Below are 24439 nucleotides of genomic sequence, written 5' to 3' on the forward strand. Positions count from 1 at the left end.
TGGATTTTTTCATAATTACCAATTTTTTTTTAAGTGTAGTAGGAATCTGAAAACAGAAAATATAGTTGTAAAGCTACACTTATTACGTTTAAGAAAATATATAGTTTATTATACAAAACCGTTGTTACATGGGAGATAAAAAATAATATTAAGCGTGGGCCAGAGTGATCTCAATACAAAATATTATTAATGTGGGAAAGTTACTTATAATTTGTTCTACAATCGTTTATTTTTTTAGTTTTTCGTAAATAACTCGTAAACGGTAGCCCACAGCAAAAAAATATCTTTTACGTAAATAATCTGTTTCAGATTTCTTATAAAATAAGTGCAACTTTTTTTCGCTAAGATCAATATTTAAAAAAAATATTGAAGGGAGAAAATAAATACTCAGGTCCCCTTTTTTAGTCATTCGTAAATAACTCGTAAAGGATGGCCAATAGCAAAAAATATTTTAACACATGAATAATTAGCATAAAATTTCCTACAAATAAGGTTATTCAAACTTTTTCGCTAGGATCAATATTTAAAAAGGGGACCTTAGAATTTATTTTCTCTCTTTAATATCGTTTTTAATATTGATCCTAGCGAAAAAGTTTGAATGACCTTTTTTGTAGGAAATTTTATGTAAATTATTCATGTACTAAAAAATTTTTTGCTATTGGCCATCGTTTACGAGTTATTTACGAATGACTAAAAAAGGGGACCTAAGTATTTATTTTCTCCCTTCAATATTTTTTTTAATATTGATGGTAGCGAAAAACAGTAGTACTTATTTTATAAGAAATCTGAAACAGATTATTTACGTAACAGATAATTTTTTGCTGTGGGCTACCGTTTACGAGTTATTTACGAAAAACAAGAAAAATAAACGATTGTAGAACAAATTATAAGTAACTTTCCCACATTCATAATATTTTGTATTGAGATCACTCTGACCCACGCTTAATATTATTTTTAATCTCCCATTTATCAACAGTTTTGTATATTAAACTATATATTTTCTTAAACGTAATAAGTGTAGCTTTACGACTGTTAGTTTTTGTTTTCAGATTCCTGCTACACTTTTAAAAAAAATGGCAATTATGAAAAAATCAAAAATACGTTTTTTAGTCTTTTCTACTTTATGCTTTTTTTTTTGTTAGAAAGTGCATTGTTTTTGTTCCAAAACTAGATTCTTCATCCTTAATTTATCCGAAAATGATATATTACATGCCCTAATAGGTATAGTTTTAGAGAAATGTTGCTCCAAGTGAAGCGCGGCAGCGTCGAACTTTCCCCCTCCCCCCCCACTAAATGAGAGGTGGCTCTCGACGGCTCCCGGTCTTTAATCTGCTCAAGACCAGCTACGAATCAACTGTGCCAAGTTTCAGCGCATAGTCTCAAAGTGCAAGGTCCCCATACAACGGTGTGCAGTAACAAAGCAGCTATTTATAATAAAAGAGAAATTATCCATACAAAGTAGCCTATTTTAATTGTTTTTCACTTTAATTGATAAAGAACGCAACTCAAAGTACCTATTTGACACAATAAACCTACAATTTTGATAAGTTAGGTACCTGAAGTCTGTCGAACTACATCACACAGGTTTTGTAAATAAATATTCTAGATATTAATAAATTGATACGCCTGTTTCGAATATAGATGAGATCTGTGATTTAAAATCAAATTCATTTCAAATAAATGTGCTATACGAATATTTCAAATTCATTGATATGAAAGTTCATTCATATTACGATTTGAAATATTTGCAATTTTATTAGCAATAGTTATGGCTCCTCTACACGATGGCCCATCGCTGCGCCAGCGCTGGGCCAGCGAGATGGCTATGCGATGGTTGGAACGCAACTACACGATGGCAACATTCAGTTGTGATCTATCCGATTTCCAAGATGGACGTGGATGCTTTAGCCGTTGCAGCAATTTATCTATATGCCACGTATCAATATTTTCTTCAAGTAATTTTTAAAAAATGGCGTAGTAGTTGCAGGAGTTTTTTGATGATACCTACTTCCCGAAAAAAAATTATGTTAGATTTTTTAAAGAATTAATAAAAAAAATTTAATTTCATGTTACCTTAATTTTCTTAAATTATTTTAGACCATATTATAATTGTTATTTAATTTTGTTACAAGTTTACCAACATGGCCGTAGCTGTGGCTGCAAATTGAGCAATGTAGGACTGTAGGTACTTACTATGTATACCTAGTGTATCTAATATTCATTTTTTTAAGTACCTATTGGTATGTATTGTTATATTTATTTATTTAAATTATAAATGTACTGTCTACGTAAATTCATTCATTCCTTCATTACGTCCATAATGAGGCCACGTACTCGTGATTTTTAATCAAAAGAAACCGTAAATTGTTACTGAGCACAAACGTCCACACTCGACGGCGTTCAAGCACGCACTGTGGATTGGGCCACGTGTAGATGTGTACCGCCATCGCTGGCCCACCACCTTTGATGTGCGGACGAAAAATCGACATCGCGGCCATCCCATCGCCATCCCGCGCGCCATAAGCCATCTGACACCACTACCTTCTCTACACGTTGGCCCATCATATTGGACCACTATGATAGGCCAAGGTGTAGAGTAACCATTAGAGAGTACGAAATATTTATTTAATAAAACTTTGTCATTAAATGTTTTTTTTTTCTTTATTACAGAAATATGACGTGACCAACAAGTTTTCTTTATAACCTAACTCATTAGGTTACCTTACCATTAGGTTACTCATTAGGTTAGGGTACCTTAGGGTACCTTATAAGGTATACGATCTCAATCGTATACCTTATAAGGTAAGGAGGAGCCAAAGAAGGCCCGGTTCTTCAGCTTGCCTACTTTCAAAATTTCATACTTTTATAAGTGTGAATCGGTTCATATTGCGTCCATGTTCGCTAGTAGGAACCATAGACTAAACTAAACGAAAAAAAATAACGATGGGCCTTCTTTGGTTCAGGTATCTTATGTATAAATAAGGTACATGATTATGTGAGCTTGAAAACTATAGTATATACATACATGCAAATATAATATACTTACATTCAAGTTCGAAATTAAATTAATAGCTTGTGCTGTTAGATCCTCCAGCGATAGTGAAACGGGCGGCTTTCATACACTCATGGTAGCTTTAAAGATTCTTGGCATTCAAAGCGTTAAAACCTATAAATAGTCTCGTTACAATAGTGTGCACAAACCTTTATATTCGCAAAATTACAATACCTTTACACAAAATAATCTAGACGCTAGCCCAGGTTTAACGTTTTAGGATTTTAAGTTTTTCTAAAGCTTAGTTAATACTGTTTTAATTTTGCTTAGCTAATAAAGTACCTAGTGGATTTTTGACGCAGATTTTTATGATAGGTATATTTTTAAATCTGTCTTTTTGTGAACATCGTCAATATGACAGTACGGATTCAAACTAAGTATTATTTAGTTCCCTTTATTTTTTGTTAGTTTTGCATGTATGTACCTACGTATACCTAAGCAAATTTCAAAACAAATTGACCTTTATTTATTGCCCCATAGTATACAACAGGTTGGTGTTCAATCAGTCAACTTCACAATTTACTTCCAAAATAGATGTCAGCAAAATGAGACCTCACGATATCCGAAATCCACTTTTTACCGGAAAGTGTGTTGACAAAGTGGTCCCCACCATTAAACAGATTTTATCGGAGACGAATGGCGGCCGTTAGGATGATGAAGTGTTAAAATATAAATACGACGCTAATACTTTGAGGCGTTTAAAGACGAATTTTGTCTTGGAATATTTATTTTTGGAAGGTCAGGCTTTTGAGTGAAACATTAAAAAAAATCTATAAAATCTGCGTTATTTCACTCATAATTTGATAGAATAGATAAATCTGCTGTTATTTTATATGTACATAAGTAGGAAGATACACAAGTATCATTATAAATAAAACAAGATTTTGTAAAGTCGAATTAGTCTCCAATCTAATCTTGTCAAATAGGCCAAACAACAAGAAGAGATATACATAGAGGGAAATGCTTGGAACACAATTTATGACTCCGTAACTTTGCTTGGACTAACTGAACATCGGTGTTTGCGGTAGGCCCTCCTCCTAGCCTTAGGAGTTTTCAAAATTACAAAATACTCACGTTAAAAATGTTAGAAACTGCTCATATTTTTGTATGGTGATCGATATACTCGTAATCGATATTTACGTTTCCAAAATGAAATTTTTCGAAAAGCATGCACTGCATGCATGCATGTAATTGAACTCAGTCTACTAACTATGAGTTACAGGCTAGCTGTTTTTATTCACCATTCAGCAAGCTAGAGTCTCTACTCTAGCTATGTCTAACCTCAATATGGAGTCTAGAATGTAATCTACTCGTAAGCAACAAAGTTATCTTAGCCGCCTGAATCGTCCGACAACTTACACCAAACAAACATGTTAACAATGAAACATTGACCTGGACCTGTATTCTGCTAGTTTTTATCCTATTCTAATTCAAGCCCAATCGAAATCGAAACGCTCAAAATTCCACTGTTTGAACAACTCGCTACTCCGAACTTTAATTTTGGAATCTTTCTCTTGTTCGGTCAAAGGGTTAAACAACAACTTTGCACCCTTGTAAAATAAATAACTACGTTTACCATATCGGTAGCAAAGTGGCAACAAATATGCAGCGCGCCTGATGATAATCGAGCACGGTGGCCTATGGAAACTCCATGGATGTCCAATCTAATTCACATACTGACGTAGCGCGTTTTCGAACACACCCCCACCACTGGGGGTGTTACATTGTGTCAAACAATTAGGAACTTCTGTCCCCAAACATATTGTGACGTGTCGCTATAATTATATTTTGTTCATAACTTGCTATTTGTAGCGTGTGGGCGACATTGTTGCTAAACTGTCGCTGTCGTGGGCAGAGGTTTTAATATGACCAGAATACTATGGCTTGCTGAGTTTTTGAAAAGCTTTAGGCAGGTATTTATTAAAAGTCACCTTAGACCAACCCGTACCTACTCATTCTTTAACCCTTAACTTGGCAGAAAATATTGCACAATTTCGTGAGTTCAAAGTGTTCAAACCTTCTCGGCGCTCAATAGTATTGATCAATGATTCTGGTCAAGAATAAAATACATACCTAAATTGTGTCAAAGATTTTTGGACGTTGCCAAATTAAGGGAGTTCCAGTCATAAATAATAATCAATGACAAAGTAACATAATTCAGTAAATGTCTGAGATCCAAATACCGACGTCAATCCTGATTACACTTTCATAATTTACAAAACGGCTGAAATTATTAAGACAGTATTTCAGTAAAATTGTAAATTATGTTTCCTCGCAAATTAACCTGTAAATCTTCGGCTAGGGTGAGTTAGTACCTTTTTGCTTCTTATATTAATTCTCTGGAACAGGAATTAATGTAAAAAGTAATTATGACTTTATGACTGAAAAGTTAATTATTTGTTTAATCTTCTTCCTCGTCCCGGCATTTCGCCACGGTTCATGGTAGCCTGAGGTCCGCTTAATTATTTGTTTAATAAACGTTAGTTTTAATGGGCCACGTTTTTCTTACATATCCGTTAATATTTTAGTTCATCTGTCGTCATTCTCTCCGACTTTCAGTTCCAATAGCCTATACCAGATACCCACTAGGTGTAGATACTTTTGACGCATAGTCTCTGATGCAGTACCTACTTTTGATGCCATATGTACACTTTAAATGGCTTCACAACGGTTGCCAGAACACCTGGTACTATAATACGGAATACGACTTTCAATACAGACTATCAATCTATATCAATAGCTGTCTCTGACCAAGGCAAAGTTAAAATGTTTCCGAAAATTCGGGTTCCGGAAACTGCCGCCAACAACAGACAGGGAAAACTACTCGACTAAATAACTTTCGGGCAGTCCCTTTCGATTTTGATTTAACAAGTAAGTAAACTAAAGTGAAATCCCGTTTTCACTTTAGTTTGGGTACCTGTTGTGTTTGTCGAATTAGTTATGTGCTTTCTTTGTTACGAGTCTAGTCTATTCCACATTTCACTAGGACGTGCCGATCATACGCATATTGGCCATGGTATCCAAATATTATAACAATGGTTAAATACTTACCTACTGATAATTAATGTTTTGATATTAAAATAACACTGTAAAGAGATATTCTTCAACTGTAGGACCTTTTTCGGGATTATGTAAAAATTTCAATATAAATGTTAAAGTATAATATTCGAAAAGCGATCTAATAAAACTTGAGAAAGATTACGACGGAAGTTTTATTTAAGTAATACAACCTGTATGCTAAGCTTTTGCTCGAAATCCTAACTGAAAGAAAATTAACAACCTTGTATTTACTGATTTAACAACGAATATTCGTATAGATATTAAAACAAACACTTAAGTAAATTATTTATTGAGAACATGATTTTTGAACATTTTTCTCAAGATTGAAATACTTCGCTAACTATACCATCTAGTGGACGATAGAATAACTAAAATCAAAACTTGATTTTAGCGCCATCTACCATCGAATAGCAATACGATGACAAATAAAATGTTGGAGATCAATTTTAATGTCCTGGCAACTCTAAAAACAGCTGTCATTTGTCAAATGTCAGTATTTTATTGAGGTTATTATTTCAATAATAACATAATTTTGTACAAATTAGATTTTTAAGATTATTTTCTGTATCATAAAGTAAGTATAAATATATATTTTAGGCTAAGTTTGTTTACCGAGAGTGTGTGCTAGTAATTTCATAGTGAATATTGCTTGTTTTAGATGAATCTTATACGAAGAGGGTTATCTCTCGTCTCCGCTGGAATTAGAACCCAATGTGCAGCAATTACAGGTATTTATCAATTACAATTCCTAAATTTAACATATCTGAGTAGAATACTGTATTGTCAAAACAAATTTTATACAGAAACAATTAAAATTGCTACATACATAAACCTGGTGCTTACCAGGTACTTGTGAGTAGGCACCCTGTGCAGCACAGTATATAATTATGAGTAGCAGTCATAAGAAGAGGTATCAAATCTTAAGAAACTAAAACCCATTCTGAGCCATGCCGGGTTCAAAGGTCCCCATCACACTAGCAGCGTTGCCCGCTGTATGGCGGCGGTGGAGACCTGTTGGACAAGCCATGACTCAGAACGGGGGTAATTCCCTTCAAATCAAACGTTTTAGTTAGTTTACTTTTAAAATGTTACTGTGCATTCCGTAAGTTTGTCTATCTAATTTGAATTCTCCCCTCATCTACTCGAAGGTTAGCTGGAAGAGATCCCTTACAGGGATAAGTTCGCCTTTGTACCTTTATTTCTGTAAATATTATGTAAACCTGTGTTGTGTACAATAAAGTGATTACTACTACTACTACTACTGTTCCTAAATGTCATATACCTATAATTGGAGTTGTATGAATCAAAACCAAATGACTGAACCCTATGGCTTAGGGTCCAATAGATCAAAAACACACAAATATATTGACAAAATAGAATCTTACAAGGTTATAGAATTTTAAATTATAAAGATTATTCACACATGCGTTTAATTTAATTATTTTTACCTGCTATTTGCTAAATGTAGCTAAGGTCAGCCAGGGCAATTGCATCTGTGGGACAAATGCAACTACTCTAAAAAACCAAGAAGTGAGTGAGCTGTAGCCACTTAGGTGCCATGGGCCGTCTCATTTATGACGGGCGAAAGTGTGTCATAAGTGTCATAACTTTCTAGAAGTTTCTCTGGCCTTAGACTCCCTTCTTGTATATGAGTAGATAGTTGCAATAGGGATACTGCAATGTTCTGCCACCTGAGGCAGAGAGGCAGCACTAGCATGAACCATAGAGTAACTTACCTATACCAAAAAGAATAGATAGTATAGAGGGGTCCTGTCATTGTAAATTTTGTAGTCACTGTAAATTTACTGCCATCTATCGACACACGACTAAAACTCAAAATGAAAACGTATAAAGTTATCAAAAAATGTATATATATGGATAAATGATTTTATAATTTTTATATCATTTTGATCCATGTTCATTCACTGATATCTATGTGTTAAAATTGTTAAATATGAAACGGTGTCGTCACGCCATCTAGCCGAGGATAGGCTAAAGGTGTGTGCGCCACCTATTCGAGAATGACTTTTACTTGAATTCCGAGGCACGTTTTTTCCTTAGACTTTATTCGTCTTATACGAAGTTACATATGTCTTTGCCTATACCTATGTATTTTTGACCACTTTTCACAGATTATTTGTTACAAATAAATATGCCATTGATGCATCAAGACAGTTTGTTTACAGTTTGTGCTAGTGGCGCCCCCTACTCAGAGTTTTGCGTAATATTCCCTATTGCCTGCCTAACATTATTTCCTATGTATAATGTTGTGTGTTTCCTATGTATCACTAAAAGCAATTATTTAAACAAAAAACTTGTCACCAAAATGCAACAACTGCAATTGCTCTAACTGCCCAACACATAAACCACATCTGCACTAAACAAGCATCTGCCACCCGCACCAATCAAAAACAAACCTTAATACCAGCCATCAAGGTCCATTTCACTTTGCCATCGTCTACTGTAATTAGTACAAGTGAAAATGAAATTTATGCGTATATGTTTAAGGTTGTTTTTAGATTGATAATTGTTATGGTCAATAAGGGTTGTCACACGCCTGTCATTGGAACCCTTCCGCATGGACAGCATTAATTCTCGATACCATCATCTCCACAACACATTCAAATTCCAACCTTAACTGTATAAGTTTAAGGTGGATATTGCATTGTTATTGCATTGAAACAATTCGTAATCCGTATTGTCAATATTTCATTAATGTAGTTTTCGGAATAACGGTTTTGGAAACTTGGAAACAAAAGACGCCGCGAGACCTCCGTGTGGACTTACCGTTTTTTCCTTATAGGTATTGCATAGGTTCCGGCTTAAGAAAATTTTTATCATAATTTCTTAAAACACCGTTATTCTCACTATGAAGCCGACAAGCGTGGTATTGTTGTTGTTGAAATAACTAGAAGTAAAATAAAACTAAGCTCATTCAGGTTGGTTGCGTTTGAACAATATAGGTATTAGTTGAAATATTGTAGTTATGAGGCTACGGAGGCCGATAAATTACTTTTCTAAATATTCTTAAAAACCATATCGAGGTGCAAAACGCGTGATAGAGAGATAACTTTGAATCCGCAATTTCTAAGAATAATACCAACATTTATATTTAGAAGCAATCTGTTTTTGACATCTCAGTTATGTTATCTAACATCTTTTGTGGCCGACGTTACATTTGGAAAGGATTGCAGTACAATTGACACAGTTATCTGCCCTTATGTGAACCTTAAGGCATAGACATAAGGGATACCAGTGATCAGTTAATATGTTTATGTCAGTACAATTGATACAATACGGTGACCACATTGTCCAAGCCCATTCACACCTCAGCTTTGTGCGGGATGACTTGAGGTTTTCATTGGATGTCCATATTTCTGGCTATTTGTGTATTGTGTTGACCATATGCCGGTTCGGCTATGCCATGCAACTAGACGCTAATTAGGTAGATAACGTAGGGTTTATATGTTACAAATTTATAATTATCCGCTGAAATACATACTGGTTTTGTCTAACTTCCATCCACACCTTATACAGAGCAAGGGAGACAATCCACTAAATCACCGAGTTTTATTCCAACATTGAGAATTAGAACTAAGTACCTATATACCTAAACAACTTTAATGCATTCATGTCTAGTGTGGTTTGTTAGTCTTGTAAAAGGGCTATATAAATAAATTCAAATACGCGATACAAACTCAAGCAAACACTTCCACATAGGACCGTTACCACCCCCAAACACAATGGCCATACATTTGGCATTAACCACATCGCATTGTTGCGTGGGACCTCCCCGGGCAGCTTTCTTCCCACGGGAAGAAAGTGCTGGCTTCCGGACGCCTGACCGCTTCACTAAGCTAAGTAGGCTATTGGAAAAGGATGATAATGTGCATGTAAGGATTTTTTTATAATCATCATCATCATCATTTTAGCCTTTAGTCGCCCACTGCTGAGCATAGGCCTCTCTCGTGTACACTAGCGTTCAAAAGTGCATGGACATGTTTCAACCGTAATATTAAGGCATTACGGTCGACATCCACTGTACCTACGCCACTTATCCCGGTACTGGGCTAGTCTCAACCAAAATTGCCCCACGATTTTTCGAACGTCATCCACCCAACGAGCCAACGGACGCCATTTTTATGAAGTATATGATATCCATAGCGTAGTTAGGAATATTTGATCAGTGAATGGATTCACTAAGTTAGGGGTCAGCAAACCGCGGCACGAGAGCCACATGCGGCTCTTCAAGCCACCCAAAAAATTTACAATTAGAGTTCTTAGACCACTGAAAACAACATTCGCGGCTCTTTGAGATTCTTAAAAGTGGTGATTTCTATTGCGGTCGGCTTGGCTCTTCATCTCCTGAGTCCTGCACTAAATAATTCCATTCCGTTAATTTACCTATTTACCTCAGTGTAATTTTATATTAACTTCAACATTCCTATTTAATTATAGGTACTTACTATTACTGGTTTTATTTTAATATTCAACCTCGACAACCATGAATATTTAGGAAAAAATATAAATTTGTTTTAACGAGTTCTCATCCTATGAAGGGCATTTCGTATTATCTTATGAGTTTTAAATTTATAATATGGGCTCTTGTTCGATTAGTAAAAAATAATTTCTATTTACAGTTTATGGAACCATAGAAATTAGATGTAACTTAACAATGCCATAGCGTTTCAACTATTTGTAATATATGAACAACAAAACCCGTCTGTCCAGTTCCTTTCAATATTTTAATTTAATGTCCACGCGTCTGAAGCATTATATAACTTTTACTGAAAAGATGGATTAAATTTTTCTATTTAACACATTCCTTTGGTCAATTCCATAACACTTCACGCCTTCGCGCGAGCCAATTACAAAACTAGCAAATATAATCCTTGCTTCCTAGAAAACAACATTGAATGAAGCAAACACTACTACGTAATATGCTCTAAGATTTGCACAGTCCTTATTATCCAGCCCATTGTGGACTACAATTGCGAACGCGTTAGAATCATCAGCAAATCAGTTTACTGATAAAGTTACACAATCAATATACCAAATCCGCTTCAAAATTGAGGCAAAACCGACTTTATTCCGTTGGGATACGATTTAATTCACAAGCGCCAGCGGGCGAAGACTTAACTGTCGCGAGCGCATGTTATAAATTAATCCTATAGCTGTAAAAGCGATCGTACGCGTTGTGTTTAAAGTTGAAATTCGAAGTGAATGGTGTAAAATATGATTGACGATTCTTGGAACGCCTGGTGGCTCAACTCTTGCCCATTGTGGTTTTTGCCGGAGTCACGCTGTCAAAGACGGGACGGTGGACAATGCCCACTATTAGCGGATTATAATCCGCAAAAAGAGCAGGTACTTTCTGGACGAATGCAAACGGTGCAGTGTGTAAGCGACAGCGAGGTTTCTATTGCGTCGTGCGCGATGTATGATATTTTCTCCACACAGAGAAAACCTTTTGATGACTTGACAAAAATGCTATTTTCGAAGTATCATAACTCATAACAATCTGTTAGTAAAATTGCGCTTAAGATTGTTAATCCTCACTTCCAAGTCTACTCACTGTCATATGTATACCCACAGTCCCCACAGATAATATAAAAATTTTAAAACCTTCCGTGTAAAATGATACCATTCTGACATTTAACTGGCCGATATTTACCTCAAAAGATTTAGAAGATCATTTCTTAAAAATATGCGGTTAAATTTCTTTCGACTTTCATCTTATTTTATAACTGCTAACGCTCATCTCTCATCACTCGCACCACAAAATATTGTTAATATTTGCTTGCGTGAGCAGATGCAAGTGTCCTGCCGATTATCCCACAACAAACTACAAGAAAAACTCCTTAACAATACGCGACAATACTCATACATTTCTGGACGACGTAGATACCGTACAGTTCACCAAACGTGACCCTTATTGCAATGAAGATAAAGTCTACCTAAGGTCATTTAAATATGTAGTTTAGTACGTGACTCGAGGTCCCTAAGGAGTCTATTTTGTTGTCCCAGCGCTGGACAAACAGGACTTCTGTACCTTCTTATAGCAACATGTGCTTCGGATTTCGGGGAACATATTTGCTTATTTTTCATTTTGGGTTGGTTTCTTGTTAATTTGAATCTGTGTTAAGTTTGATTGTTAACGTAGATGTGATTTTCGAGATCCTTTCAAAATTTCTGACTTTCGTCTTTCTCATACCCGAATCTTAAGAACACGATTAGAATGGAACCTGCAGGTTTTTAATTTAGCATTCATTATGTGGCGTTAGATTGTATAAGATCGGATCTGGAGCTATTTACCTAACATTTTACAAGTTTTATTTGCATCCGGAAAAAGCCAAATAACTTAGACCTACCAACAAAACATAAAAATGAAAAAATGGACGCAAACATTGATGTTAAGAATACCTAGGTAACGACAGTGTTGGGCATTCAAGAATAAAATCATTATTTGAATAAGAATTCGTAGGAATAAAATCATCTCGATTTTATTCCCGTCAAAAATATTCAAATAATTTTGGTCGGGAATAATTCGTATGAGAAAAAATTGAATGAGAATAACTTATTCTTAATCAAATAAATATAATCATGATTTTTAATTGAAATAATATTCCACGAATAAAAAGGTAGTTCGGGTACCGTATAGGTACTAATTACGTATAGTTAGGTAGATGTAATAGTAGTTAGACTCTTGTCTAATTTATACCTAAAATTGACTGTCGCATAACGCATAGTTTCAGTAACCGTATTATTTTTAATTTACTAATCAAATCATTAGGTTCAATTTAACTGGTCTAGGGGCCTAGCCAAGATGCCAATCGTTTGCGCTCCGACAACGAAGCGCTTTGTCTCTATCACTCTTACATATTAGTGCGATAGAAAGACGGAGGTAGCGTTTCGTTGAAGTAGCGCAACCCATTGGCATGTTGGCTACGCACTCAAGGTGCCTAGCCAAGATGCCAATTTTTGTTTTTAATTTAATAATCAAATCATCAGGTACATTTAACCGTTCTGGGGGCATTGTCAACATGCCAATCGCTTGCGCTCCAACAACAAAGCGCTTTCTGTTTCTATCACTTACATATTAGTACGATAGAGAGACAGAGATAGAGTTTTGTTGTCGTAGCGCAAACGATTGGCATATTGGCTACGAACCCAAGGAACCTAGCCAAGATGACAATTTTTGTTTTTAATTTAATAACCAAATCATTACGTCAATTTAGCTGTTCTGGAGACCTAGCCAACATGCCAATCGCTTGCGCTCCAACAACGAAGCGCTTTCTGTCTCTATCACTCTTACATATTAGTGCGATAGAGCGACAAAGATAGCATTTGTTGTCGTAGCGCAAACGTTTGGCATGTTGGCTACGCTCCCAATGTGCCTAGCTAAGATGCCAATTTTTTGTTTTTATTTTAATAACCATACATTAGGTATAGCTGTTCTGGGGGCCTAGCCAACATGCCAATCGCTTGCGCTCCAACAACGAAGCGCTTTCTGTCTCTATCACTCTTACATATTAGTGCGATAGAGAGACAGAGATAGCGTTTCGTTGTCGTAGCGCAAACGATTGGCATGTTGGCTATGCACCCAAGATGCCTAGCCAAGATGTCAATTTTTGTTTTTAATTTAATAATCAAATCATCAGGTAAATTTAACCGTTATGGGGACCTAGTCAACATGCCAATCGCTTGCGCTCCAACAACGAAGCGCTTTCTGTCTATCACTCCTACATATTAGTGCGATAGAGAGACAGAGATAGCGTTTAGTTGTCGTAGCGCAAACGATTGGCATACTGGCTACGAACCCAAAGTGCCTAGCCAAGATGACAATTTTTGTTTTTAATTTAATAACCAAATCTTTGGATACAATTTAGCTGTTCTGGGGGCCTAGCCATTATGCCAATAGTTTGCACTCCGACAATGAAGCGCTCTCTCTGTCTCTCTATCGCACTTATATATAAGAGTGACAGAGACAGAAAGCGCTTCGTTGTTGGAGCGATTGGCATGTTGGCTAGGCCCCCAGAACAGCTAAATTTACCTAATTTGGTTATTAAATTAAAAACAAAAATTGGCATCTTGGCAAGGCACATGGAAGCGTAGCCAACATACCAAACGTTTGCGCCACGACAACAAAACGCTATATGTCTCTCTATCGCACTAATATGTAAGAGTGATAGAGACAGAAAGCGCTTCGTTGGCGGAGCGCAAGCGATTGGCATATTGGCTAGGCCCCCTGAACAGCTAAATTGTACCCAAATATTTGGTTATTAAATTAAAAACAAAAATTGACATCTTGGCTAGGCACCTTGGGTGCGTAGCCAATATGCCAATCGTTTGCGCTACGAGAATGAAACGGTATCTCTGTCCCTCTATCGCACTAATATGTAAGAGTGATAGAGACAGAAAGTGCTTCGTTGTCGGAGCACAAGCGATTGGCATCTTGGCTAGGCCCCCAGAAAAGCTAAATTTACTTAATGATTTGGTTATGAAATTAAAAACAAAAATTGTCATCTTTGCTTAGCACCTTGGGTGCGTAGCCAACATGCCAATCGTTTGCGCTACGACAATTAAACGCTATCTCTGTCTCTCTATTGCACTAATATGTAAGAGTGATAGAGACAGAAAGCGCTAAAAACGGCTAAATTGTACCTTATGATTTGGTTATTAAATTAAAAACAAAAATTGGCATCTTAGCTAGGCACCCAATCGTTTGCCCTTCGAGTGCTACGACAACGAAACGCTATCTGTCTCTGTATCGCACTAATATGTAAGAGTGATAGAGAGAGACTATGCGCAACTCTACGGAGCGTCAACGTTTGGCATGTTGGCTAAGCACCCTGATCGGATGATAGAACTAGATAGCGTATAGCGGAACTCTTCAATGTGTACCTATACCTAAAGTAACAAATATCAAATCAATCCGACTTTTAAATAGAAGGGTGAAAATCTACTTACACAATTTAACCAATTGTACTACAAAAATTGACTTAATTCTAAATAACATTTTAATTGAATAAAACCTTAGTTAGAATAGCCTCACTTCTAGAATAATTATTCTGTTTTTTATTCCGCATTTAAAATAAAAATCACATGATTTATTCACCTTAATTTTATTCTAAAATAACTAGTGCAAGAATTATTCTAATTCAAATTGATTTGAATAAGAATAAAATTTCTGTTTTTATTCTTATTCTTATTCTTATTCAAGTTAATTTTTGCCCAACTCTGGGTAACGATGCATTATCGAGTTCACCGACAAAATATATTTTGGTAAACCAATATTGTCAGTAAGTAACAGTAGAATAAAAGAAATATTCTCATCCCTCTTTTTGGGGTTTTATTACAAGCATAACAAAAACACAGAATGATTTTTTATGCATGCCTATGCACTGACAAACGAATCTTGCCAAACTATAATCGAGACTATAATTATGTAGATAGTTTAGCGAGTAAATTATTAGAACCTAGAGTTGTCTTAGGTATAGGTATGATCCATCTTGTGGTTAAGGTAATATGGGCGCGCGTGAATCTAATTGCTTGTATGAACCTACCTATTGCTATGTATAAGTGTCTATACTTAAGTCCCGCTGGGATTTAGCATCAAAAAGCTATAAAAGTAACGGTTTCACATCTGCCAAATCGCCTCATCCCTTCCATAATATCAATATGTATTGCGGACCACACAGCGCAATGTCAATCAAACATTATGCCACATTGACATGTGCTTGCGCATCGAATCGTTACAGTTGACACAATCAGAGGGCGCTGCCGGCAACGCCTACCATCTTGTAACTGTATTCATTTAGTTTTCATTACTGTTAAATGCTATACTTGTTACTATATGTATAAGGTATATTTTGCTATAGCAGTTGTTCTTTTGGAGATACTAAAGCGTCACACTGTGTCTTTATTTGGGGATTATCCTTGGAAACGTGGTGTTGGCACCTGCGGAGCTTATCGGTGTGGATAACGGTAGTGATGGATTTGCCGTTTATGGCTCTTGGGCTATTCGTGAGATACAGATTTGTGTTGTTTAAAAAAACTGGTCCTCCACGGTTATACTTATAAGTTATAAATTATAAAACACCATGTTTAAAGGGGCCCACAGATTACCAGTTCGCCGGACGATATCAGCCTGTCAGTTGTTTAGAACTGGCACCTTTTGCGTTTAACTGACAGGCCGATATCATCCGGTGGACTGGTAATCAGTGGGCCCCTTATTCGCTGTTGTAAACCTCTGTCTTTTGAGCTCAGTAATCGAAATGTAGCGCTTTAAAGGGTTGGTACTCGGCAATGTGTCGTTTTATGATTGTTACTTGTAACCAATAATTTGTGATCAAATTAGGCTATAAGGATTTAGAAAACTTAAGGATACCTACACTGAAAGAAATGTTTGCATAACAGTAACAAAATATTTAAAAGAATATAAACAACATTTTGTATTATAGGTTTTAGGAGGTTAAGTCCAGTTATTTTTTGGATTACCTAATACTCAATGAGTTCACAGCTAATTATTTTTTCAGTGTAGCATTGAGGGTTCGAAAATCGAAACGTCTGGATGTATTTTAAATGAATTATACGCGATATAATCCGTTTTATTTCTCAAAATCTAACAAACCTAATCTGTTCGCCGAGTTCTAAAATTGCAAAACTTAAGTCAATCTGTGAAGTTTGAAGCCATTTGCACAATTTATCACGATCGAGCGGAACTCGAAGCCGAGATGACGGCGAGTGATGAACGATCGGAAAACTACACTCGGAGGCTAGGAAAACGGGCTACGTTGTACGGGAATTTCTTTTAAAGTGACCTATTTTCGTTGCGCGTGAGTGCACTCCGTGTTTTGATGAATCTTAGCTCTAGTTCTGAGTCTAGACTTCCCTGTTTTATGGATAACTGTATTAGAGTAAACGTCTTCTCGCGCTGAATAGATTTTCTTTTATACACATGAAGCTTTCTTTTGAATATAGCTAGTAAAGACGTAACGTACCTAACATTTGTGCCTAAATTGGTTAATGATAAATACTGCTTAATCTCAATAAAACTGTTGGGCATTTGGCTGTTCGTATTGTGGTTTTAAGACGATAATAATAGGGTATTTTCCAACTAGTCAAATCAGTTACTTTTTTAGAACTGTCAAAACTATGTGTTAATATGAAATTTATATGGAACTTTACATCGTGACGTCACCCAAGTAACACAAAAGTAGCTGAATATTGTTTGAATAATAGAGCATTCCGTACTGTATGCTAAATAAGGTAGCTGTATAACGTCTGTATAAGCGCTTATACAGACGTTATACAGAAGGTTTGGGCGCAAAGTGGGCTAGCCCACGCCGCTTATTACTGAATAACAGTAATGTAATAGCTGTATAAGTGTGTGCCCACACATTGAATCGCTGAATAACACTTGTATAGAGGCTGTCAAAAGCTTCTATACCGCTTTTAAACCAAAGTTATCCAGCTTTGTATAGAATGACTCAGTTAGTCACACGTTATGCAGCTTTTGGTTCAAAAGTGCATTGTTACAGAAAATATATTCAGCTATTTGTGTATGATTTGTCTTCCATTTTAATTTGTGAACTCGTGTCAAAGTGTAGTGTCTGAAGTGAATACAAAATAAGGAGGACATTACCCATATATTGATTTGATGTTTACATAACATCAATTTCATTGCGCATGCGACTTTACTGTTAATATATATATATATATACATTTTGATTTAAAATTTTAAAGCGCCGCGTAAATAATGCACTGTTTAAAAAGTAAATATAGAAAATTTACTACTCCACTTTTAAATTTGTACTTTTTTTGCGGTGTTTAGATGTTTTAGTGATAGAAAATGTACTTTAACAAGTTATGCTACGATAAAACTAGTTTTATAAATGAATAAAAATGGGATTTTCAGTTCATTTTCAATTCCTATATAATTGTAGAGGTTAGAATATGAGCAACCGTAATGGCGTCCGACTGTGCTGAATATAAGCTGCTGCCACAGGCATTTTGTGCTAAATTTCTGAATAAGCATTCACATTATTCGCGTTACTAAGCTACATGTTAGATAATAATGGTTTTAGAACAACAAGTTTTGAATAACATCAGTATAATAGTAATTGTTTTCTCAATCTTAAACCTATTAGGGTTCTGTACACAAATAGTAAAAACCACATAGATCCTGACTAGTTTGATGAGAAACATTATAGGTATGTAACACGGGCAATATTCAATCCTACTTCCTACTAATATTATAAACGCGATATGATATTTAAGTTATATGATAAATCTGGGGGCACGGCAGATTACACAGTTATTTTTTCCGTTATCAGTTCCGACAAATATGTAGTAGGTAAAGGTATACGCAAAGATGTACGAAGTGAGTACGAAGATGTGTATAGTATGAGTATGGTGTGGTTACGAGTATGGTATGAATATGAATATGGTATAGGTGCGAAGGTGCGGGTATATTAGTAGCGGGTATCACGGGTATGAGTACAAGTATAGTTTGGTATGGGCAGTATTGTTTAGGTATGAGTACGAGTATAGTGTGGGATGGGTATGAGTAGACCCACTTGAAACCTAAAAACAGTCTGTTCAAAATTTCGCTATATTTTAATGGGGGTGATTATTACATTTTTCTCATACCCAGTCCAGTCTACAAGTTTTTAATGCAACAATATCAATAACTAGCATTTGCCACCTTGTTTGCCAACTAGCAACAACCTTAAATGGCCATTGGTAAACTTTATCTCGTTGCAGTAAGGTATGCAAATGGTCAGTTAACAGTGTTTACGATGGTAGCTAGCAATTGTTTTACGTCATTAAAACGACAATGCATCTTGTGGAAAATAACCAATCGAAGAGAATTGTTAAGAAAACTAAACCTCGATTTTTTAAATAATGGTTGGATTAAAGAATAAATACGCAAGATGCGTTCAAAATAAAATAAAAACACGCTCAAGCTCAAAGCAAACAGGCTCAAGTAGCACTGTTGACCGTGTATAAACTTATAAAGCTACGGAACCCTCTCCACCGCGCATTTGTTGATACTAAGCAGTAGTTTGAATAGCGCTGCTCATTGCGTTCATTTTGCAGCTTTTAGCAAGAAAAGATAGTATACAGTGTGTTTTTTTTAAGTGGGACAGTATGGGGAAATCCCAAAGTATAAGAGATACAGGGAAACTGTCTTAGGAAACATTAGGTACTTTTTTGTGAAAAAAAAAATGGTATAGTCAAAATTTTGGTCAAGTGTGAGTTGTCCCTAAAAATGATTAATTTTGATGAAATTTTTTTTTGACGCACATCTACTCAGTTTCATGAGGGGATCATTTTATTGTATGGGAAGAAAAAAATCGGGACAGCAGAAGTTAGTCAAATTTAAGAAAATCGTTTTCATTTTTACAACCCGTGTAAATTGAAAACCACTGCCCACTGCAAGGTTTTTATTTAAAAAATATTGCCTATTCCAGTTTTACATTTGAATTTGGAACACTTTATTTGGTTTAAAAAGGATTAAAATACTTTAAGATATTCTTACGCGAGCCTTACCTTACAAATCTAATTTAAAAAAAAAAACAAATTTTAAATTTGGAACTTCTTGAAACAAACAGTATTTTACTTGATATTTCATTGTTTAAAGTTAACATTATGTTAAGTTTTCGTCATGGAATTACCAAACTCGCATAAAGTAGATTTAATTGAAGCGTATTTTGTAAATTATCGTAGCTCTGTGAATGCGTTACAGTGGTATCGGGAACGTTATCCGGACCGCGATCAACCGGACCGCAAAATTTTTGACAAACTGGTGAAAAATTTAAGAAAGGGAGGCTGTTTTAAATTAAAACGGAAGAGACGAGCCACAGTAATAAATGAATTTACAACTATCGCAATCTTAGGATATTTTGAAGCCTACCCAAAAGCCTCATTGAGGGAAGCTGCTAACACTATCGGTGTGCATAAATCTACAGTACGAAAGGTATTGAAGGCTTACAAGTACAAGTGTTACATAGAAGGTCATCTTGTACAAGCATTGCTTCCAGGAGACACTGACCGGAGATTAGCATTTTGCCAGTGGTTTGTAGCATGCTCGATTAGAAACCCGTCTTTTCCAAGCCGGATCATTTGGACAGATGAATGCAATTTTTCAAACAATGGCATGTACAATAGAAAAAATAATCATTTTTGGGCACGTACAAACCCCTTCCGAACTACGGCAACCCATAACCAGGTCCGCTTTTCCTTTAATTGTTGGTGTGCAATATTAGATAATAAAATCTTTGCCATTAAAATTTACCATGGAACATTGAATAGTCAAAAATATCAGGAAATATTAAACATGGCTGTGGATTTAGTAGATATGGCAATTCCATTAAATAATTTGAATAATATCATCTACCAACAAGACGGCGCCCCTGCCCACAATAGTATCGCTACGAAACAGTTTTTAAATGAACATTTTCTTGATCGCTGGATGGGCACAAATGGCCCTATTAAATGGCCACCACGTTCACCCGATTTAACACCGTTGGATTTTTTCATTTGGGGGTACCTTAAAGGTCGAATTTATGCAGATACTTACAACTCGGTACAAGAGTTAAAAGACGCAGTGCATTATCATTTGAACAACATACATCACAACGCCTTGTCTAAAGCTACCAGAGGTGTTCTGAAACGCGCTCGTGCCTGCATTCGACAAGAGGGAGGCCACTTTGAACATTTACTTTAATGTAAAATTATTTTATTAAATTTACCTAACTTCTGCTGTCCCGATTTTTTTCTTCCCATACAATAAAATGATCCCCTCATGAAACTGAGTAGATGTGCGTCAAAAAAAAATTCATCAAAATTAATCATTTTTAGGGACAACTCACACTTGACCAAAATTTTGACTATACCAATTTTTTTTTCACAAAAAAGTACCTAATGTTTCCTAAGACAGTTTCCCTGTATCTCTTATACTTTAGGATTTCCCCATACTGTCCCACTTAAAAAAAACACACTGTATGTGTACTAAAATCGCTATAACTTAAGTATAAGTGTTGTTTTAGTATTTATTATTCAGACGTTATGTCTATAAAAGCCATAACTAACCCATATATGCAGCTACTGAATAACAAATAATATGTGGATTTCATTACAGCTTCCAGTAATAGCGTCCACCTTTATTCAAAAACTAGCATTAAAACAGAAACTGCAACCGCTTATATACAGTTGAAAGTCTTCACCGACGCTTCTTTTCAGCATTTAGTAGCCACTATCACATTTTTCTTAATATTGTCTGCTTAATATCTCACGACACAAAATATATACAGCTAATTGCTGCTAATGCTGCTATTATGCAGCTTTTAGTAACCACAAATGCTTTAAGCTGAATAATGTCTGACTAACTGTGTAAGAAATAAGTATTATTCAGCTTTAATATGCAAAACCGATACTATGCAAAATTTATTCAGCATTTATTGGTATATAGGCCCCAGGGCCCCACTAGGCCCACATATTTTCTTATTCCGAATTTAGTAATTTCCACCGCTTATACACAAAATTTATGCAATCTTAATTTGAATAAGATGATAATTTTACTCTATTATCCTGCTTGTGTGTTACTTGGGCACGGTCAACTCACCTACTTTTTATATTTCTATCCGATTTATTAAATAGAACTTGTGTTTAAAAATAACTCCTATCTGTGTTTTTCTAATAATTATCAGGTGCTTTATTTTATGCATGGTGTAAAATAATTTATTTTAAATACAGTATAATACCCTATTGTCTTAGAAAGTAGGAATAGCAACCCGTCCGGAGAGGCACCTCTTTTGTATTCAATATTAATATTGACGAAAGGAACATGAATAGGTATCTAATGTAATATTGTGACAATGAAATGTTATGGTACCATGAAACTGGTCTAAGATTTATTTTTTATACCACATCGGTGGCAAACAAGCTTACGGCCCGCCTGATGGTAAGCAGTCACCGTAGCCTATGGACGCCTGCATCTCCAGAGGTGTTACAAGCGCGTTGCCGACCTTTTAAAAACCTGTACACTCCTTTTTTGAAGAACCCCATACTGTAGACCCTCGGGAAAACCTCGGAAGGGAGCTCATTCCACAGCCGGAGCGTCCGCGGGAGGAAATTCCTCTTAAATCGCACAGTACGCGACCATATAGGTTCTAGGGGTGAGGATGAACACCCTGCCGACGTCGAGCGGTGCGGTGATAGAAAGCGGCCGTTGGCATCATGTCAAATAATTCCTCAGAGCACAGCCCATTGTACAAGCGGTAGAACACACACAAGGAGGCAAAGTCTCTCCTTAGACTTAAAGGTTCAATACCGCTTGTGAGTTTGGGATCATCGACGATTCGTACACTGCCTTTGGACTGAGTCGAAGGGTCCAAGCTGGCATCCAGGTGCTCCTGCCCAAAGGTGACAGCAGTACTCCATATGGGGTCTGACTTGCGATTTATAAAGCAGCAGTCTTTGCCCCGGAGTAAAGTATCGCCTTGCTTTATTGAGCACACCGAGTTTTTTGGATGCCAGCGCAGCCTTACCTTCCAGGTGGCTACGGAATTGGACGTCACTGGAGATGACGACACCTAGGATCCCAATACTCCCTGACATGGTTAGAGCTCGTACCAATTTTTTTACCGTTTCTTTTATTTCAGCGCCCATCTCGCCGGCTCCCAAGCCGCTAGCTCTACCATCTTTATTGCCAACACCTGGACAGTCCTTATTGGCCAGAACCATGGCGTCGCTAGCACAAATGCACCGCACAGGCCCGCACATCAAGCACAGGAAGTCAAGGAACCCTCTCAATGGAAACCCCTTTGCTAAGGTATTTAAAAGATACCTTTGTTACCATATGAATAAGGATGGGTCCCGATTATATTTGGCCACATCGGCCGTTACTGCCTTTTTGATTCTGACTGTACTAGGCATCTAGTATTTTAGGTCATGCGGTGAAATATTGATACTGTTACTTTATTTTATAATCTAACATCATTCGCTTGCCCTTGTCCCATTCACTTGGGGTCTTTGCAGCATATCTTTTTCTTCCATACATCTCTGTCGCCCGTCATCTCATCATTCACTCGCGTTCGTTCATATCATCTCTCACACAGTCCATCCACCTTTTCCTTGTACCTCCCTCCACATTCATTCATAATATCTTTCTCGTCACATGATTTTCATCCCTCCGCATCTCATGCCCGTACCGATTTGCCCTTACTTTTTCTTTTATAATGTAACATTAACGTAATTTGTATTGCTTTCAGGGTGTCGTCCTAAAGACCCTCATAAAGAAGCCTAAGAAACCAAACTCGGCCAACCGCAAGTGTGTGTTGGTCCGGCTGTCAAACGCCAAGGAGATGGTGGCCTATGTGCCTGGCATCGGACATAATCTTCAAGAACACAACATTGTTCTGGTTAGGGTGGGGAGGTGAGTAACCATTCTATATATAATTTTGAGGAACACACGAGTAAGTAACGTAGGTAGTCAGTATCGGCCACATGTGAAAAGAGTTTACAAACTCACGTCAGTAAAATTCCACCAAATGGCCACAAAAATCCCGCCCGTCTCCTTATAATTCAAAATTTGTGTTTCTGGCATAAATCATCTGTATAAAATTCTATAGGTATAGGTACAGTGTGTAAATCTAATACGGGAAATATTAAACCACAAAATAAATAGAATTTATATGTGTACCTAATCATTAATTAAGTTATGAAGTTTTTTTAAGTTAAGTACACTTTATTATGACCTAGTAATATTTTTTCCAAAATTTACCAAGCAGCAATGTACCTAAGTACTGCAAACATTACGAGACATAACATGACATGACGAGATAAGAGCGTTTTATAGTAACTGTGCCAACAAGCGTGTAGAGATGGAACTTTTGCAATTGCACTAAACACAGTTGTCTGTGGTGTTTTACCGGTTTTTCGAAAGTTCCCATTTAGAACAAATTAGTGCATGGCACTGCACCAATTGCTTACTGCCAATTCGGGAAATGTAAAATAACCCTACAGTTTTAACGAGTTTCCACGATTAATTGGTCCTATTGTCTACAGATTAAAGGACTGCCCCGGCGTCAAGCTGAAGTGCGTCCGCGGCGTCCACGACCTGCCACACGTCGTGAAACCCAAACCTTAACGAATTCACCCTGTATAGCTTACTTATAGGATCATAGTTCAATAAATATGTTATAAGTCGACATCTTTATTTTTATTTAAATGACCTGCCACACTATAGTGTATAGTTTACAGTTACACTAGGATCGTAGTCCAATAAATCTTTTATACGTCGACTTCTTACATTAATCA

General features: G+C 36.3%; 1 protein-coding gene and 1 long non-coding RNA gene across 3 annotated transcripts in view; both read left to right on the forward strand.

Moving 5' to 3' along the window:
* LOC134797092 (uncharacterized) overlaps positions 1-24439 on the forward strand; it is a 119272-nt gene that overhangs the window by 11296 nt on the left and 83537 nt on the right. The window lies entirely within an intron of this gene.
* On the forward strand, positions 6567-24421 carry LOC134797070 (small ribosomal subunit protein uS12m). Of its 2 annotated transcripts, XM_063769292.1 has the most exons (6): positions 6567-6686; positions 6771-6840; positions 22783-22952; positions 23392-23555; positions 24188-24281; positions 24376-24421. In XM_063769292.1, the coding sequence occupies exons 2-5, from the start codon at positions 6771-6773 to the stop codon at positions 24267-24269; spliced, it is 486 nt and encodes a 161-aa protein (XP_063625362.1). In that variant the 5' UTR covers positions 6567-6686; the 3' UTR covers positions 24270-24281; positions 24376-24421. The 2 variants fall into 2 exon arrangements, with proteins under 2 accessions (XP_063625362.1, XP_063625361.1); XM_063769291.1 differs by having other exon boundaries at positions 24188-24421.

This window comes from Cydia splendana, chromosome 14 (assembly GCF_910591565.1).
Source record: "Cydia splendana chromosome 14, ilCydSple1.2, whole genome shotgun sequence".
Lineage (NCBI taxonomy): Eukaryota > Metazoa > Arthropoda > Insecta > Lepidoptera > Tortricidae > Cydia > Cydia splendana.

Coding starts and splice junctions, on each gene's coding strand:
- LOC134797070 (XM_063769291.1), top strand. CDS start 6,771: ATGAATCTTATACGAAGAGGGTTATCTCTCGTCTCCGCTGGAATTAGA. Junction 22,953..23,391: donor ATGGAAACCCCTTTGCTAAG/GTATTTAAAAGA, acceptor TATTGCTTTCAG/GGTGTCGTCCTAAAGACCCT. Junction 23,556..24,187: donor GTTCTGGTTAGGGTGGGGAG/GTGAGTAACCAT, acceptor TATTGTCTACAG/ATTAAAGGACTGCCCCGGCG.